We start from the raw sequence: 19640 nt of genomic DNA, 5'->3' as shown, positions 1-19640 counted from the left end.
GCCTTGCCCTACATAGAAACATATTTCATTGTAAATATTATGGGTTGTTCCTGCTCATCACAGGTGCCCTTTGAACATTGTTCAAAGGGCAAAAAAATAGACGATCTACAAGATCGCTACTCATTTGAGCTTGTGTGAATCGGTTATTTCAGGCACAGTCCTATGTGTTATTATGGATCCCATCAACGTTATAGGATAGACCCGCCTCACCTGTGTCTTGATTGGCTCCTTGGCAGGCCTAGTTGTACTGAGGTTAGGGTTATGGTAAGGTTTAGGCATAGTCTTACTGAGGTTAAGGGTTAAGGTGCAGGTCAAGGGTATGCTTGTGACATCATTGTACCTGGAAGTTATGCATGAACGTCTATTGAGTGGCAAAATACAGCGTCAGTAGGAGTTTCCCAATGAGCTCTTCCAAACTCCAATGCTTCATGATGCTTTATGTTTTGGCACTCAGTGTAGATGAGTGGCATATGATGCCTACCCTTTATTACTTTTTTAAAAATTATTTGTTTTTGGGCTTTCATGCCTTTATTGATAGGACAGTATAGGCTGACAGGAAATGGGGAGAGAGATGGGGGGCGACACACAGCAAAGGCCGCCAGGATCGGGACTCGAACCTGCGACACGCTGCCAGGCATCAGAGCCTATGTGGTATGCACCTGGACCGCTAAGCCAGCACGCACCCCATACCCTCTATTACTTTATTAGTCTATTACACTATTACACTATTACACTATTACACTAACCTTGGTGTCATGTTTGACACAGAGCTGTATTTTGACATTCCCAGGCCCCATGTGGCCAGCTTTCTGATACTCATTACTTTCATATACACCCACCTTGGTAACACTTGCTATGCATAATGTCTTATAACAGGGGTCTTCAACGTTTTCATCCCAAGGACCCCCTAGCTGAGAGAGAGATGAAGCAGGGACCTCCATACATTGCATACAATTGTGTTGCAGATTAAACGTTTTCATAGATTTCATAGACAGCTTCATTGACTATCATCAGTGCTGTGTAAATTAATATTTTTGGTTCATTTCATACATTTAACCACTTAAACATTCAATACTTGGTACTTGATTTGCTTCTTTTGCCCTCGACACCAAACCACTTTGCCGAAAATAGCCGATCTACAAGCTCACAACGCCTTGCAGCGTGAGGCGTTGTGAGCATGTAGATCTGCTATTTTCAGCTAATGTTCATAAGAATAGAGATGCTAGGGTTCAGGTTATTAATGTAAAAAAAAAAGATCCTATCACAAAGATTTGCCGGACCCCCTGGAGTAACTCTGAGGACACACTAGGGGTCCCGGGCCCCTTTATAAGACCCCTGTCTTATAAGCATAGTTATAATGCATTATAATCTGCTTATGAGTGCTACTATACTATTACACTGTACTATTACAGATTCATGGAATGTATTGTTGTAGTATATTCCCACTGCCAGCTAAAGCCAGTAATCACCTTTAAATGTAATATTTTGGCATCATGTGGTAATAGGCTGGTCTACAATGATTCACATAAAATATGTTTATTGTGCTCCAGAAATGTCCCAACTCTCCACCTTGAATGTCCACACATTTTGTCCTTCAGCTAGTGGGAATGAAAGCATGACTTGCGGTTTTGTATGAACAAAAATGTTCTGTGAACAAAATGCTTCATAAGAACATTCAACGGAAATTTACTGAAAAATGTATTACTTGCATAGAATACAAACAATACACGAAGGCATTTCCTGGTGTTCTATAAGTAGCTTTAACTATCTTTTAATCAGAATCAGTGTTATTGGCACATTACATCAGTTACATCATTACGTCAGTTGCCCAGAGGCAGCACAGTCAGCCAGCAGTTGCAAGATGACAGATACACAACAAGGACTGTCAGATACAGCAATAGAGATGAATACATTCCAGAAGGACCAATATAAGGAGGAGGCAATGGAATAACAAGGAAGGTTTAACTGCCTTTTATTAAGGTGCAGAGAACTATAAATCAGACAGCATTTCCGTGTGAATCACACCTTCATATGGTCCAGAAGTACCATCAATAATAAACAGTATACAATATATACAAACATGTACCCTGCAAAACACAGATCACATTCGCACAATGGAAAAGAAGCCCCTGGGCCTTTTTATTTTATTTTTTTGTCATTACATTAGCATAAACGTACTGTACTGCCTGTACTGTTAAAAGTATTAACAGGAAAAGGGACCACTTCACCCATTCATACAAACATACAAACACTTCAGAAGCATTTCACCTGCCCCCGCTACTGTTCTCACAAAGACACAAAGGGACCCGCACACAGAACACATTCAAATGCATACTTCCCATTTTCTCAAATTCTAAGCCTGTGCACTAAAAAGGTCTGGCACAGACATTATCCTCTCAAACATCAAATGCGTAAATGTATGAAGCAGTCAGGATGTAACCATGTCCATTATGGTCATATAGTGGCCTACCTGCAGCACACACTGTGCAATCGACATACGTTTGTACTATAGCACAAAACACTGGTCAGTGGTCAGCATGCAACAAGCTGATGTAACAAGTTTTGGTTAACGGTTACGGAAAGCAAAAAAACGTTGTCATCCTGTACAACCAACCATCCAAAATATATTTTGGGTATATGGAATGTGTTCCAGGGCCACAAGAAAACTACACATTTGGCCCACAGGACTCCAGTTCTATAGACGGGTTTCATGTTTGTAAACATTGAGAGGATATGACCGCGCAGAGGAGGGGGTAAGCCTATGGGTGCGTTTGGAAATTACGCACCGGAGCACACTCGCCTATTAGTTTGTATTGGCCAGTGCGCTCACTGCCGCTCAGGGCTGTATTTTCGAACGCGCCTTTCCCCCAGGCATGCGCAGATTGCGCATTCTGCTCTGTGATGACGTCGCGCGGAAATCCGTCTATATCACTGGTTTAGATGGATGTTTACTATGATATCATGCTCTTGAAATATATATCTTATTTCAGGGGTTGACACTAAGGTGTCAGAGGCATTTGCCTGTCGGGCAAGGACAGGTCATGTTCTACTTTCCCAAAGGTCATTATGGAATGATACGTAACATTTTGATTACCGTTAATTTTTTACTTTCTGGGGCTGTGCGATAACAAATGTCATACCTCAATCTTTAAGCAAAATACATACATAGCTATGACTATGGGTTCACACTTGCCATTTTATATTTTTAAGTGTAGCAACAGTGAGAACAGCACATTATAGGCAAACAGTGCTCTTATTTTACATTCCACAGACCAGAAGAAAGAGTGCTCTGGCCACGTTCAGGTGTTTAGGCAGATATTGTGATGATTCCGTTGGCGTCCGCTCTCAAACAGCGGAGAGGGGACGTGCTCTCTGCATCCTCATACGTTCTTCATAAATGGTTGGATTGTGTTCCTTGCTGAGGGCCAGAGTCAATGGCCTCCTCTCTCCTTCTCCTACCCCATGCTCCATCTGACACAACACAGCCCTGCTGTCCCCAGTCGGGCAACCTGAAAGCAAACTCCACCTGACAGAAAGTTTTATTTACCTGCCAGGGGCAGTTTAGTAGTCCGCAAAGGGGAACAATCCACACAAATCGTGGTAATCCAACATTGGGAAAGTAGTCCATCAAAGTGGTCCAGTGTGGCTGTAAAAAAAGGCCTGTAGGTAGGAGTGGTTGAGAGAGAGCGAGATAGACATGACCAGAGGAGAGCCAAATGAAATGGTCTGCAATGGTTGCCTATTCCAATTCGTCCTCAGACATGTCTGAGTCACTGTCATCATCATCAGCATCATCTGTGTTGTCCAAAAAGGTGACGTTCTCTGCATCAGTTCATCAACTTGCATGTAATGTTCCCATGCCAGCATCATCCCTTTTCGGTTTTCCCACTGCTTACGGAGGATTATGCACTGCAGTCCTTTCAGACCCTCGAAACTTAGTTTCCACGGTGAGCCTTGGGGTAGAACACAAGACAAAACCTGTGTTAGTAACAGTCATCAGTGGTATGTATTATATTCATGAAATATTGTAACACTTGCTATGCATCCCATGCCTATAATGTGTTATAAACATACTTATACAGTTGTAAGTATAGCACTCATGAATAATGCCTTATAACAATAACAATAACACATTAGAGATTTGTATAATGACGCATAAGGCCATGTAAAATTAATTGGAGTAAGCTTATAAAACTATAGTTACAGTTATAAGCAATCATAACTGCAATCATAAACCATTGTATGATGACACTTCCTAAGAATCCCATCTTAATTCTCATAGTAGTAATGCTTTATAATCACGCTTATAATGCATTATAATATTTGTTAAAATCCATTATACTGTCATAACTGTCTATGCAAGATCATAGAGACCTATAATACTTGACCTTAAGTCACCTTATAAGGGCCGATGCGTACTCCACTTTTAGAGCAGAGTTAAAATCGGTTTGGCTCTGTCCAAACGACGTCATTCAGAGGTTCGAAGGGTGCTGCCGAGATGTTGTGACACCCGAAACGAACCGATTTAAACTCGGCTCTAAAAGTGGAATATGCATCAGCCCCAAGTCATCATGAAATGCTATTTGTGTTATGACAACTGTTAAAATGCATTAAGATCATTTTGTGGGTGTTTATTATTATAATTATACAGTGTTATACGCAGATTAGAATATATTAGAAGTATGTTTATAATGAATTATAGACATGGAATGCATAGCAGTTGTTACAAAAATAATTTATTGCAAATACATACTCATTGGCCCAGAAGAAAAACTGCACGACAGCTCCTTCAGGTCATGGTCATACGCTGAAAGACTTTTCCAGTGATGTTCCATCTCAGTCACCAGGATTTTCTTCTCCTCTGTGAGTCGCCTTCCTGCCATGATGACGTCATAACGCCCGTCTCTTTGTTCTGAGATCGACAGAATCTGGAATGCATTTATGACAAAGATTCACAGGGAAAATGAGCAGTGTTAGCCACTTAGACACTTGTAAACACACCACTCAAAGTTGCCTCTCCCAAACTCAACAAGCAAGTGTGTATATTATGTGGAATTATGGGTCAGATTTGTTGGAAGCAGTCAACAGACTAGTGTACATACCACTGTGATGAAGCTGCCATGGCCATGCTGTATCAACAGATAGGATGGTTTCCATGCTCAGGTGTTTTGCGCTAGGAACCAACCTGTTGTACTGTTCTACAACAGAAGCTAGGATCTCCTTCTCCTTCCTCATCTGTCGAAGGATCCTGGCACGAGCTTTTGTTCCGTCAGTGTCTTTATGCAGATGCTGAGACCTCCTTTTGAGCCCAAGCACCAGCATCTCTATCCTATTGGCCAAGGCATCAGGCTCATCAGCAGTAGTTGTTGGTGCTGCAGAAGAGAGGAAATAGGTGGGTACAAAACCACAGTATAAGACACAAGGATTAGGAACCCAATGTCAGTGAACTCCAGGTAACGTGACCATATCACCCCCATCTTAGCTGTCTTCACTGGTTACCCGTTCGATTTTAAGTTTTGACTTATAACTTTTAAAGCTGTGAGCAAATAATATGTGCATTAACAATAATCAATTCCTCACCTTCTGCCCACTCCTTCACCCAATCCTCCAACTGGCTCTCTGACACTGCTAATTCCACCTTTAGGGATTCCAGGTTCTGCTGTTGGCTTTGAAGACCTTTAACGGCCTACAATGACAAAGAATCAAAGACAAGAAAACAAATGTTGTCTCATACACGTAAAATACTGCCACATGTAATATTAAAAATCTTAAAGAACATCACTGATATCATTACCTTCTGATATTGGCGAGACAGCGATGTGGCTCAAACTGTACAACTTCCCACTGAAAGTAGCTCTTCTGGAAGGCATCTGTTGAGATCTTCCCTGTCTATTTCAAAATAAGGATATCAACAGTTTATAATGGGCAGGCAATAAATAAGAAACAAATTCAATGCACATGACAAAAAGAAAAAATATATACTGTTGGCTAACTAAATTAAATACTCACACGGCCAAAGTGAACAGTTCGCTGATCAAGCATTCTTAAAAATGCCTGGCAGGACAGTCCTGGTGCAGCCATCTTCATTTTCTCAAATGAGAAAAATATATCTGTGGCATAAACTGTTGCGAAATTAAGTGTAGCAGGCCAGCAGTTACTGCAAATGAGATCGTCCACTCCAGCAGTCCAAGTGGCTTGGCATGACTCGCAACTCAGGTCAGGCATGCTGAGATCATATCGCCCTAGAAAATCAAAGACACGCACACTGTAATGTAAAACCTAGCATGGCATAAATTAGTCAATAGGCATACGTTTGATTTCATAAATACACCTATGACAAGCCTTGTGGGTAAGTAAAAATACCAAGTAAAAATATATTTTTAAGATGCTTTAAAAAAAAAAAAAAAATCCTTACCATCCATTGTGATCACAGCAACAGCCTTTCCTGGGTTGACCCTCAATGCCTCCGATGCACAACCACAGATATTTGCAGGTATCCGCACAGGTACAAAGCACTCTGAAAAAGATCATTTGTGTCCAATAGGAAATAGAACATTACGATTGCTGGAACCACTTGAAGAGACTGAAAGAAGAGTGAGAAAGGTTAAAAAGATTCCATGACCGTAAGACAGGACAAAAAAATGCATTGTTTAGTGGTCAAAGTAATGAGATTAATGAGTCAGAGAGGATATGATATGGTGTACTCACAAACAAGAACTTACCACAACGGCAATGAGCCTCATCTACAATGCAGGTGGTTGGAGGCAAAGGCTGGAAGAACCCTGCATTCATGGCATCCCTGTTGTGCATCACGTTTCTAGTGTCTGTGTGCGTTTTGATGTCACATTCGGCACACAGGAATGGCCGTGGTTCACAGCCATGACAGCAGACAGCAGCTGGACTGATGGCACACTGTTGGCACATGTGTGTGCCTACATGTGCCCTCGCTGCAACGCGGTTAATCAGCCAGGGTCTCTCTGCCCGCCATCTCTCTAAAAGAGAGTGGTTCCGCGTACTCCAGTCGGAGGAAGCCTGGAGAGGAGCTGGGGTTGGTGCTTCCTCGATGTCAGCCGATGCAACGCTCAGGGAGTGCTGGAGCTCTTGTATGAAACGCTCTGTTAAGATAGTATGGGATATTGAAAAACAACATTAGGTTATGTTTTACATTTACAATATAAAAAGTATAATAATGGCTGTGAAAAGGTTAGTTGCACATTTATTCTGGTAAATGTGCAATACAAACATATAATTAACATTCAAACTCATTGACAGATTATTAGAATATATCATGAACATATTGCTTTGCACTAATGAAATACACACCAACGGCATTTGGAGCAAAGGAGACCTCAGCATTAGTGTCAGGAAAATCGTTGGGAGGAACAGGTTTCTGACCGCAACCACCTGGATGAGCCTTCCGACTTGGACCAGCTACAACAGGAAAAAAAAAACACTGTCATCAACATTTACTCTCTCCTCAACATTTACTCACTGGCCTGGCATGTGCACTTAAGCCTTTCCAAATTGTCTAGAATGCCGCAGCATGATTGGTCTTCAACCAGCCAAAAATGTCACGTCGCTCTGGATTAAGAGCATCTGCTAAATGCATGAATTGTAAAAACTATAACTAACTATATAACTACACTATCCTATTTGCTGTAACACTAGTGTCAGCCTGGTTATTATCATGAGGACTATTAGACTTTTCCCTAACCATAACGTGGACAGTTCAGTCGCCTATGAATATGCAATCAAATAGGAATGATTGCTGTAGGTTGATTTAAAAAAATGTCTAGCTGTCCATTGGCAAGGCTCTCAGGACATCTTTTGGCAAGGCTCTCAGGACATCTTTTTTAAAGGAAGCCTTATCAAGGTAAATGTTGTTATATCCACAGTGATTTTCAATGTTTATTAGATTCACACACATCAACACAGACGGCAAAGCAAGGCACCAATCTGCTCATCAGGAGCAGTTAGGGGTTCAGTGTCTTGCCCAAAGTCAAGTGGACACTTCACATGCTCTGAAAATGTACGAGATCCACACATATGACCACTGAACATGGCAGCTGAGATAGGCTGCCGGGTTAAGTGGTCAGATGGGTGGATCGCAAAAGCTTTTGAAATTTTAAAGTGGATTTTATAATCGGCCTCAGGTCTAAATGAGTTAATGGTATAACAATACTGACCCTGATTTCTGGTTGATCCTGGCAGGGATGACATTTCTATTGCTGTCTCTCTTTTTCCACCTTACGGTTGGTCCAGGTGCCTTTGCCTTCTTCGCTGGAGCTCTCCATTGTGACTCTGGAGGAATCAAGGCATTTAGACTTCTGGCCACAGCTGCCGCTTTTGCGGCATTTAAACTCCTTTCAAGTTCCGTAACCATGGCTTTTGGATCACTCATGGTGACGGGTAACAACAAATAACAGACAAAGACAATGATAAGACAAGGGTAAACACACACACACACACACACACACACACACACACACACTAAGAGAAAGGTGTGTGGGGGGGGGGGGGGGGGGGGGGGGGAGAGAGAGAGAGAGAGTGCGAGAGAGAGAGAGAGTGGCTCTTAAAAGTGCCTTTTGGGTTGTTTGTTTGTTTGTTTGTTTGTTTAGGAGAGTTTGGTTGGAAGGATCTGTAAGAGAAAGCAACATATTCAGAATTACAATGAACAAAAGGAGAAACAGCCCTAAACCAGATATACAGAATCTTATACTTGCCCAAAAACACATCACGATACCTTTAATAGCTGCATACACTGAAATCCTGAGATAAACTCTGAGAGTGTACAGAACCGAATAGAACAGGGGTCTTCAACGTTTTCAGGCCAAGGACCCCCTAGCTGAGAGAGAGATGAAGCAGGGACCCCCTCTATATTGTATAAAATTGTGTTTCAGATTAAACTTTTTTGGTTTACTTTGTCTGCTTTTTCCCCCTCTATACATATAGCCTCTTTGCCAAAAAATAGCCGATCTACAAGCTCTCAAGCGCGAGGCGTTGAGAGCTTGTAGATCTGCTATTTTCGGCTAATGTTCCCCTCAGAAAAGGAATTATAGGGTTCAAGTGGTTAATGTAAAAAAAAAAATCCTATCACACAAAGATTTGGCGGACCCCCTATAGTAGCTCTAAGGACCCCCTGTTGAAGACCCCTGGAATAGACCCTTATAGACCATATCCACACAGCGGCCATATTGCCAATGAAATGCCACCCCAGTTGCCACAGCAACGCAATGTTAAATTCCAAAATGGCCGCCGTGTGAATATGGACTATGGCAGTGGTTCTGGTTCTGGCTTTTCATGTGAAGCGCCCCAAATTAATATGTAACATATCAGTTTTAAGAAATTGATCCATAAGCTCACAACACGTCACATCGCAATGCTTTGTGAGCTTTTTGATCAGCTACTTTCGAATATCCAAACAACAACAACATTAACATCATAATACATTTAAATTAAGTGATTAAATAGTTCCTGTTTTAAAAAATCTTTATTTAACTCCTGGTACCAGCTTTATAGTTGAATCCTCTGCCCCCCGCCCCCACCCATCTTCTCTTATTCAACTGACCTTTATCCCAACATGTTTTGCATTGCACCTCTGTATGGTATATATAATATGACTGTTCAATTGAGTACAATGGACCAAAATGTAAACAAGCCCCTGGGGCTTATTGTGTTCATATTTTAGCATAACATTTGACTGTACTACTAGTACTGATTGATTAATTGATTTAATACTTTATTAGCAGTACAGGACAGTAAAGTTCTATAGGATTTAAACCACAAGAAAGCACTATGGCTCAATAGGATCCTTTTGTATTCTATTCATAATAAAACATCCATTTGTACACTCAGAATGGGAAACACAAACAATGATTACATTTCGTTTTGCCTTTAGTGTTGTGCAAACAAACATGGCATATAGAATACATAACTACACACAAATGAAGAGGGACACACACAAATAGCCGAGCTCATGTTGTTGTGTTTGTTTGTTATGGCTTGTTAGCTTAGGGATATGTCCACTGTAAAACAGTTTTAAACTTATACAGACCGACCAACTTGCTACTGTACACACCCTAACATGTTAGCAACAACCCTGTGTTGTGGTTCTATGATTTAGTGGTGGTGGGGGTGCAGATTTAACATGTATTTCTATTAAATAAATGAAAAAGTAACAAGACTTCACTTACCGCGATGTAGTTGAAAAACAATGCAATGCATCATGGGAGGCATAGACGCACATATGCATACCAGTGTTGCCAGGTATGCTTATTATAATTTCCCCCAAAAATGAATTTGAAAATAGCAGATCTACAAGCTCACAACGCGTCGCATCACGACACGTTGTGAGCTTGTAGATCTGCTATTTTCAAGCAGCTGACGTATATGTTTGAAGTGCTCATGAGTCATGTGGCCCATAGTTGCTTCTTTTGGGCTTGTTTTCCTAGACCAGTGGTTGCTTGTTTCTCTCACAGAATCTGGCAACGCTGGTAATGACGTTTTTGCTGCACAACTGCCCCTCAATATGATTGTTTACGTCCTAAATGTTACAAAAAACATGAAATCGTTTTGAGAAAAAATAAATGCTGCTATTTGTTCCTAAGCGACTGCAAAAGGCTGCTGTTATTTGTTTCAAAAAGCTTTAAAAGAAGGCCAGAACCTTTACAGAACGTGAAATGTGCCTATAACCACATTTCCGGTTCAGAACGGATACGGAAACGTTATGTTTGTTTTCATGTATGTGGACGTGGTGAACATCCGGATGCAGTAGGCGGGATTTTATGAGTGCTAGGAATCAAGAAATTACAAATAATTATTTATTGCTAGAATTGTTCATACATTAGGCATTTAAGTGCCAGAATAATTGATTAGTGGACAAGCAGATCATTTATATAGATCTATTAGATTAAAATAAATAGTTTTGATCGGATCTTTACTACTGTCAATCAAGTCATACGGAAGTAAAGTGACGTGACGTCACGGGTATACAAAAGTTAAATAAAAGTGTCGTTCTCAACAAATACTCATCGAAAAATTACCAAACTAGTATGTAAATACTCAGAATATTTACAGGTTTTTGTGGGTGGTGGCGTGTGGTCTGGTGCATTTCAAACAAGCTTCTTAGCGCACGTTTTGAAATGCCAATGCATTATCAATGGCCCGCCTGTGACGGCGCAATGTGTCGTCTTTGGACCTCAATGAATGTCTATGAGTGACCGTGGAAGGCACAATGTGCCGTCTTTGGACCTCAATGAATGTCTATGAGTGACCGTGGAAGGCACATAATTACGTCGCTGGCGTCCAGCGACGGCATTCGGCTCCGTCGCGGGGTTCTGACAAAAAGGCAACCGGCTACGTTTTCGGAGTGAGACCGTGTTGGAGGGGGAGGGGAGGGGAGGGGAGGGGAGGGGAGGGGAGAGAGCAGAGCTGGATGATCGATAGGTGTCAGTTATGTTTGTCAGTGAAGGAGTACTGCATGGGAGGGTCCATACAGTCAGGACTCTAGCAGCAGCATTCTGAATCAGTTGGAGTTGTCTAAGCGCTTTGCTTGAGAGTCCTGTGAGCACACCATTACAGTGATCCAGTCTACTGGAAACAAAAGCATGTATAAGTGTTTCTAGGTCTTGCTTGGACATAATTCCCCCATGTGTGACACTATACAGTGTCACACATTTTGGCTCCCATGCGCGTCAATGGCGTCTGCCCGGCCCACTAGGCTGACTGTAGAGAAGCTGCTTCCTGTCATCACAGACAACAGGAAGTGAGCTTAGATTCAACACACTGAGCAGACATGTTGCCTGGCAACAGCTAGGGCGGGACATGTCACACATTGACTGGCGTTTACAGTAGCCAATGGGACGAGTGTATCAGTCTATTCCCCATGCCTGCCTGTCTGTCTGTCTGTCTGTCTGTCTGTCTGTCTGTCTGTCTGTCTGTCTGTCTGTCTGTCTCTGGCTGTCTGCCTGCCATGGATGCCATTTATTCACAGTGTCAATTTAACTCGGAGAGTGTTTGATCAGATCCTAGATCAGTGAAGGTGTGTGTCTTCCCCCAGACAGACAGACAGACAGACAGACAGACAGACAGACAGACAGACAGAGTTGTGAACTTAACAGTTAATACAACCAACAGTTACAACTTATCTAAACTATTTCTCTGTCAAACATGTTTAGGATCATTTTAACATCGACTCGACATCGACATTAAAACACACGTTTCTGCTTCTAGTGACTGATATTGTCCTTCTAATGAATGTTAGACTCATTAAAACACACGTCTCTGCTTTTGGTGACTGATATTGTCCTTCTAATGAATGTTAGACTCATTAAAACACATGTCTCTGCTTCTAGTGACTGATATTGTCCTTCTAATGAATGTTAGACACATTAAAACACACGTCTCTGCTTTTGGTGACTGATATTGTCCTTCTAATGAATGTTAGACTCATTAAAACACATGTCTCTGCTTCTAGTGACTGATATTGTCCTTCTAATATGTGAGGGGCCGTGTTTTCTATAACAAGCTTCTCTCAGTCTTCACTCATCCTACTACTGCAACAAAAATATTATTATAATAATAATAATTATTATTATTATTATTGAAGTAATGCTAAACAATCTTCATAATCTTAACCAGCGTTGCCAAGTCTGTTTAAATAGTGAGACTTTTGTATTTTTTTTTTCCAGAGTTCTGGGGAAAATACAGAGACGCTGTGGCTTTGGGGAGGAGTGTCAATCATATTGACTGACAGTTCAAGTAAGTGTGTAATGTTATAATACATAACCAAAACATACATTATTATAGACCTACATAGTCATTATAATGATATATGCATCTAATATTTTCTATTAGGAATTTATGGCCATATTTTGGGCTTGTTTTGTGTAGTTCATTGACTAGTGCTATTTGTACAAGTGAGAACAGAGGAATAACACTACTAACTCAACATGAAAACATTATACATGTGCAATATAAGATATTAATATTATCCAGATTATCCAGCAATATGAAAACATTAGTGCACCTTGACAGAATGAAAACACCATTACATTATTATGAATAGTATTAACCACATGAACCCCAGCATATGGGGGAGCATAAGCCAAAAATAGCCGATTTTCAAGCTCACAGCGCATCGCAGCACGAAGCGTTGTGAGCTTGTAGATCGACTATTTTTGGTAAAGAGATTTGGTGTTGACAGAAAAAAAGCGTCCAAGAAATGTAAGTCTGTTTTTACTAAGAATAGAGGGTTTAAGTAGGCTTCATAATAATTATATAATACATGTATTTATAGCACTTCGAGCATAAAATAGGCCTATAAAAGTAAGGTATAATAAAACATTAAAAACAAAAAAAAAGCATTTAAGGGAATAACATAGTTAACAAGTAAGTTAATTCTGACAAGCAATAAAGAAAACACATTTAAACAAACTAAAAGAGACCAAAATAACGTTGGTCTCGTTGGCCACATCAACAAACAGTAATTTAATGTATTATTCTGCTATTCTTTATTGTGCTCACATAAGATATTCAGATGAGATCAACTAAACAGTGCAAAGTATTCAGGTCATTCACCACAAATAAATAAGGACGTTTACATTTATGCATGTGTTATGTGTTTGTTCTGGCTGCAAGAAAACTACAAGAGACAAACCCACCCAGTGTAGAGAACACAGGACATATCTGTCCTATTGGTTTGTGTCTATCACTGCTGGGTGATAGTTTACCACAGTGTAGAGAACACAGGACATATCTGTCCTATTGGTTTGTGTCTATCACTGCTGGGTGATAGTTTACCACAGTGGAACCCGGATCAACTTGTCGCATCAAGACGGTTTTACAGGTTTTTCTCATATCATGGGAGTGGATGGAACTTCCTTTTGTGTGGACTTACATTTCTTCTAAGCTTTTTTTTTGTCAACACCAAATCTCTTTACCAAAAATAGCAGATCTACAAGCTCACAGCGCTTCGTGCTGCGACGCGTTATGACTTTGTAAATTGGCTATTTTTGGCTACCAATACATTTGTACTTTTACTCATTTAGAATTCCGGACTTTTACTTGTAACAGAGTATTTCTACATTATAGTATTGATACTTTTACTTAAGTAAACAACAACAATACTTTTTCCACCACTGCATAACACATGCACTTGTATTTCAATAAATGTAAACCCTTATCCTTATTTATTTGTGGTGAATGGCCTGAATTTTTTATTTTTTTATTTTTTTACTTTGCACTGTTTAGTTTATCTCATCTGAATAGCTTATGAGCATAATAAAGAATAGCAGTATTGATACTTTTACTTAAGTACAAAATGTGAGTACTTTTTCCACCAATGATAGTGAGTACAATGATAATTGACACGGTGCACATTTTATAACAGCAAAGTACGTTTTAATGTTAATAATAAGTTAACATTAACATTAAAATATACGTTTGCTGGAAGTTACTTATTATGAAGGAGTCTCTCTGCTTAACACAATGCTTCATTATAATGTCTTAGGTCGCCATCTAGCGGCAAAACATTTGAATTCATATGAATCTGTCATTCATAATTATTGATGTAATGTAGCCTAACTTAAACCCTCTATTCTTAGTAAAAACAGACCTACATTTCTTTGACGTTTTTTTCTGTCAACACCAATTCTCTGTGCCAAAAATAGCAGATCTACAAGCACACAACGCGGCGCAGGGTGACACGTTGTGTGCTTGTAGATCTGCTATTTTTGGCTTATGTTCCCCCCATGCTGGGGTTCATGTGGTTATTACTATTCATAATAATATGATGATGTTTTCATTTTGTCAAGGTGCACTAATGTTTTCATATTGCTGGATAATATGGATAATTTTAATATTTTATATTGTACATGTATAATGTTTTCATATTGAGTTAGTAGTGTTATTCCTCTGTCCTCACTTGTACAAATAGCACTAGTCATAACAAGTACACTCCCGAAAAACTTCACAGCCCACCAGCTGCTCAAAGCCCTGGAAGATATCAAAGTAACGGCCGGAAATATCCGGAAGTGCTGCATGGGCTTGTGACAACTAGCGCCAACTGTGTGGATGCACCCTATGTGTGAGTGGAAATGAGCGGATACAGTAGGCGGGCTTTAGACCGGATGTGAGCACTGAACAGGAAATATACACACAGTATAGTCAGAAACCTAGAACAGATCTACAAGCTCACAGCGCGTCGTAAGCTTGTAGATCTTCTATTTTCAAATAGCCTAAAGTAGTGAAAATAGCAGATCTACAAGCTCACAACGCACCAGTAAGAGGCTTGTAGATCGGCTATTTTCACCATTTAAAAAGGTTTATAAAATAATAATGAAAAAGGAACAGTTTTGGACACATGTTTCCACCTGACAGAGAGGATGTTATGTTTAAAAGCAGCTTAAATTCAGAATGTTCATTTCCAGAGACATTGAATAATAATGTGATTTATTTCAGGAACAGTCAAAGTGTCTTTGGTTACAAAGAAATGCTCTTCAAGTTTTTATGACCACAATTCATATCAATGTGTTTATTCCTTGTTCAAAGTATGAAAGACATTCAGTTGTATTAAAACCTTCTGTCTTTTAAAAACATGCAATGATTTGTCAGATACAATTTTAATTGTCATTTATTTTGCTCTCTGTCTGAGAGTCTGTAACATTAAATAGAATAATAGGTTTATTATTCCACTCAGAGTTAAAGTAACAGAGATTATTCATATCATACAGGTTGTTTATTAATATGATTTTATCATACAGGTTGTTTATTAATATGATTTTATCATACAGGTTGTTTATTAATATGATTTTATCATACAGGTTGTTCATTCATATTATCTTATCATACAGGTTGTTCATTAATATTATCTTATCATACAGGTTGTTCATTAATATCATTTTATCATACAGGTTGTTCATTAATATGATTTTATCATACAGGTTGTTTATTAATATGATTTTATCATACAGGTTGTTTATTAATATGATTTTATCATACAGGTTGTTTATTAATATGATTTTATCATACAGGTTGTTTATTAATATCATTTTATCATACAGGTTGTTCATTCATATTATCTTATCATACAGGTTGTTCATTAACACATTGCCTGCCAGAGGGTTTTCTATAACAGGATCAGCCAGTGCCAGGAATTTTGACCATTCTGACTCATCTTTGTAGCCTGGTAAACCCTCCCTCCGGAAATCTCATTTCCATTTGATTCCAGGAGTGAGTCTGGCCTGAACCGCCTTTCTGCAATATTCGCTGTGGGCTGGAGTTGGGCGGGAGTAATACCGTTGACTGACAACCCCTTCAACCAATGATCGTTTTTCGCCTTCAGCCAATCAGCAGTTCATTTTGACGAGCTCCAGACTATAGACGGATTTCCGCGCGACGTCATCACAGAGCAGAATGCGCAATCTGCGCATGCCTGGGGGAAAGGCGCGTTCGAAAATACAGCCCTGAGCGGCAGTGAGCGCACTGGCCAATACAAACTAATAGGCGAGTGTGCTCCGGTGCGTAATTTCCAAACGCACCCATAGGCTTCCCCCCGCAGCTGCGCGGTCATATTCCTCTCATGTTTACTAACAGGAAACCCGTCTATGTGACGCAACGGGACTTTTGGGACGGCCATGCCCGAAATAGGTTGCCTTATTGGGTTACATGCGTGTCACTCCCCGCCCCTGCCGGTTCTCTAAATTTATATTTTTAAATAGGCTCTGTCATGATTAATTGACCACATATATGAAGTTAAACAACTAAATTCTATCCAAACGATATCTTAATAGTAAATTCCGTGCCTCAAAAAAGAAGTTTGAGACCGTTTTAAAACCGAAAATAAGAAGTGACGGCAGTCGCAGAAACAACAATGGCTGCCGTTCGTCTTTTGTCGGCCCCAGTCAGGCTGCACTCGAACTCGCCACCTGATTGCCCAACTGTCGCTGTCAATCACAGAACGATGTGCGACGACGCTGATAGGCTCGTCAGTTCGGCATACAGAGCGAATATTGCAGAAAGGCGGTTCAGGCCAGACTCACTCCTGAAATCAAATGGAAATGAGATTTCCGGAGGGAGGGTTTACCAGGCTATCATCTTTGAGGACCCACAGATATATTTTGTGCTATGACTATGAACACATGGAATATCTCAAAACAAAGATTAGAATCTCTTCTTTCATCTGAAAAAAAGAGTTGATAGCATGTTCCGTTGTTTAGCTAGAGGTAGTTGGTTACAGCTTGTTTTCACCAAAAACAGCCCCTTTTCTTTAGATTCACAGTTTTTAGTGAAAGACACACTTTTCAATTCAAAGTGCAACATCAATACATCGGTCATCGAGACCTTCATGAGAACACTTATTTTCCAGTCCAATATTCTATACTGCAGTGGTTTTCAAACCTTTTGTGCCCAAGCCACACCAATGGGCAAGTCAAAATCTCAAGCCACACGTGTATTCATAGCAACAAATAGCAGATCTACAAGCTTTTACTGAGCTTGTAGGTCCATTATTTTATGCCATTTATGACAATTTGTGAAAATAAATAAATAAAAATAAGGGATGCCAGGGCGTGACCCCCCAAAATAATCATATTTGAACTGAGGACCCCCACTTTGTTTCACTCAGTTCCACAGATAAATATTGTGAAAATAGCAGATCTACAAGCCCTCTCTTCTTCTTCCTCCCCTCTGTCTGTCTGTCTCCCTCTCACACAGTGAGATGTCTTTGTTCACAAAAACATTTGCAACCAAATGGACCTGGTTCAATAATCTATGCAGTGGTTCTCAACCGTTTCAGGCTGTGACCCCCCAAAATAATCATATTTGTACTGGGGACCCCCATTTTGTTTGACTCAGTTCCACAGATAAATATTGTGAAAATAGCAGCTTTATAAATCAAAATTATGAATCATTTACGATCAAAATCTTAAATGCAGATTTGCCCGAAATGCCCCCTATACCCGCATATCTGTCTATATACCTCCAAAAAGTCTGTCTGTCTGTCTGTCTGTCTGTCTGTCTGTCTGTCTGTCCGTCCCTCTCACACAGTGGTTCTCTAACTTCACATTTACAACTGAAAGTACACAAATGGAACCAAATGGACCTGATTCAAAATCTATGCAGTGGTTCTCAACCTTTTCAGGCCGTGAGCCACCAAAATAATCATATTTGAACTGGGGAACCCCCATTTTGTTTGACTCGGTTCCACAGATAAGTCCCGACCCACAGGTTGAGAATCACTGGCAACTAGCAGTGACGTCAAAACCAAAGGGTGCCATGTATTCTGCGAGAGAAATAAGCAACAGCTCTAAGAAAACAAAGTTTTATATATAGATAGCAGTACATATCTTACTTTGTTACAAACTAAAGTTGACTAATAGTCTTTTTTTGTTTAGATCGGCTATTAGGAAAATAGCCGATCTACAAGCTCAGAGGTTATGAGCTTGTAGATCGGCTATTATTTGCGCACACACACACACACACACACACACACACACACCTCCTCCTCTCTCATGGATCTCTTGCACGGATTAGTAGAATCACGGGTCAATTCTTCCGTCTGTCGAGGGACGACGACGATGGGGAAGGGGGTCCGGAGGGGGTGCGTTCGTTTCAACGGGGGAGGGGGTCCACGTTGGTTTCCCTCGAGGGTTGATGATCGGGCTGGCGCTCCGGTCGGATCGGCTTTTTATTTTGTGTCGCCCACTCGCCCATCTCTCCTCTGACACAGAGGGGTAGTTTGCAGACTTTTACAGTCTTGTTTTTTTTTTGGTCGCCTCGGATCAACGGGCTGTTTATGAAGCGCTTTCGCACGCCAACATCCTGGAGGAAAGATCATCACCCGCGGGCTTGTGCACATGTCGAGCATGTGCGCGAGAATCTCACGGGGACGCGCGCCTCCGCCGTTCACGGTAAGATCCTAGCTCTTAGAGCCAGCCTGATGTGTTAACTCTGTTTCGCTTTGTAATGGCGGACCAGTTACTGGTATAGACGCAGCCGGGCGGCTTACACTCCTTTGTAAGAAAGTGTTTGTGTGATCACGTGACCGGATCATGTTTTTTTCAACTTCTACGTCATCTACACGAAAGATATTAACCCCCAAGCTGCCAGAGGTCCTTATAACAGAAACTACTGAGAAAAGAACAGAAAGAGAAAAGAACAGAAACCACTTCGCGTAGATCTACGCGATTTTCACGCTGCAGCCTTATTTAGGTTTGCGTAGATCTACGCAATTGGCAGGCAATGTGTTAATATGATAATATCATATATGATTTAATATGATTTTATCATACAGGTTGTTCATTAATATCATTTTATCATACAGGTTGTTCATTAATATGATTTTATCATACAGGTTGTTCATTAATATCATTTTATCATACAGGTTGTTTATTAATATGATTTTATCATACAGATTGTTCATTGATATCATTTTATCATACAGGTTTTTCATTAATATCATTTTATCATACAGGTTGTTTACCTGCTGTTCCTCCAGTCCACCTCATTAATAAAACACAAAATGGCCGACCAGACACCTTCACCTTCAGCTTCAGCTCCACCTTCACCTTCAAACCGAGCTCCACCTTCAGCTCCACCTTCACACCCAGCTCCACCTTCAGCTCCACCTTCACCTTCACCTT

At 40.5% G+C, this 19640-nt stretch overlaps 1 protein-coding gene across 1 annotated transcript; it reads right to left on the bottom strand.

Annotated features, from left to right (window-relative positions):
• Positions 1-1941: 1941 nt before the first annotated feature.
• LOC311049547 (uncharacterized protein) lies at positions 1942-8258 on the bottom strand. Its single transcript, XM_084063178.1, has 10 exons — positions 8187-8258; positions 7324-7431; positions 6723-7115; positions 6416-6517; positions 6010-6242; positions 5795-5889; positions 5581-5686; positions 5103-5372; positions 4754-4928; positions 1942-3953 (listed from the first exon to the last, which is right to left on the bottom strand). Exons 1-7 carry the CDS (start codon positions 8218-8220, stop codon positions 5641-5643), a joined length of 1011 nt encoding a protein of 336 aa, XP_083919304.1. The 5' UTR covers positions 8221-8258; the 3' UTR covers positions 1942-3953; positions 4754-4928; positions 5103-5372; positions 5581-5640.
• Between the last annotated feature and the right edge of the window lie 11382 nt (positions 8259-19640).

The sequence above is a fragment of the Gymnoscopelus microlampas genome (genome assembly GCF_963454915.1).
Source record: "Gymnoscopelus microlampas genome assembly, chromosome: 7".
In the NCBI taxonomy this organism is placed as follows: domain Eukaryota; kingdom Metazoa; phylum Chordata; class Actinopteri; order Myctophiformes; family Myctophidae; genus Gymnoscopelus; species Gymnoscopelus microlampas.
The sequence above is the reverse complement of the archived record's forward strand: the minus strand, read 5'-3'. Positions and strand labels throughout refer to the sequence as shown.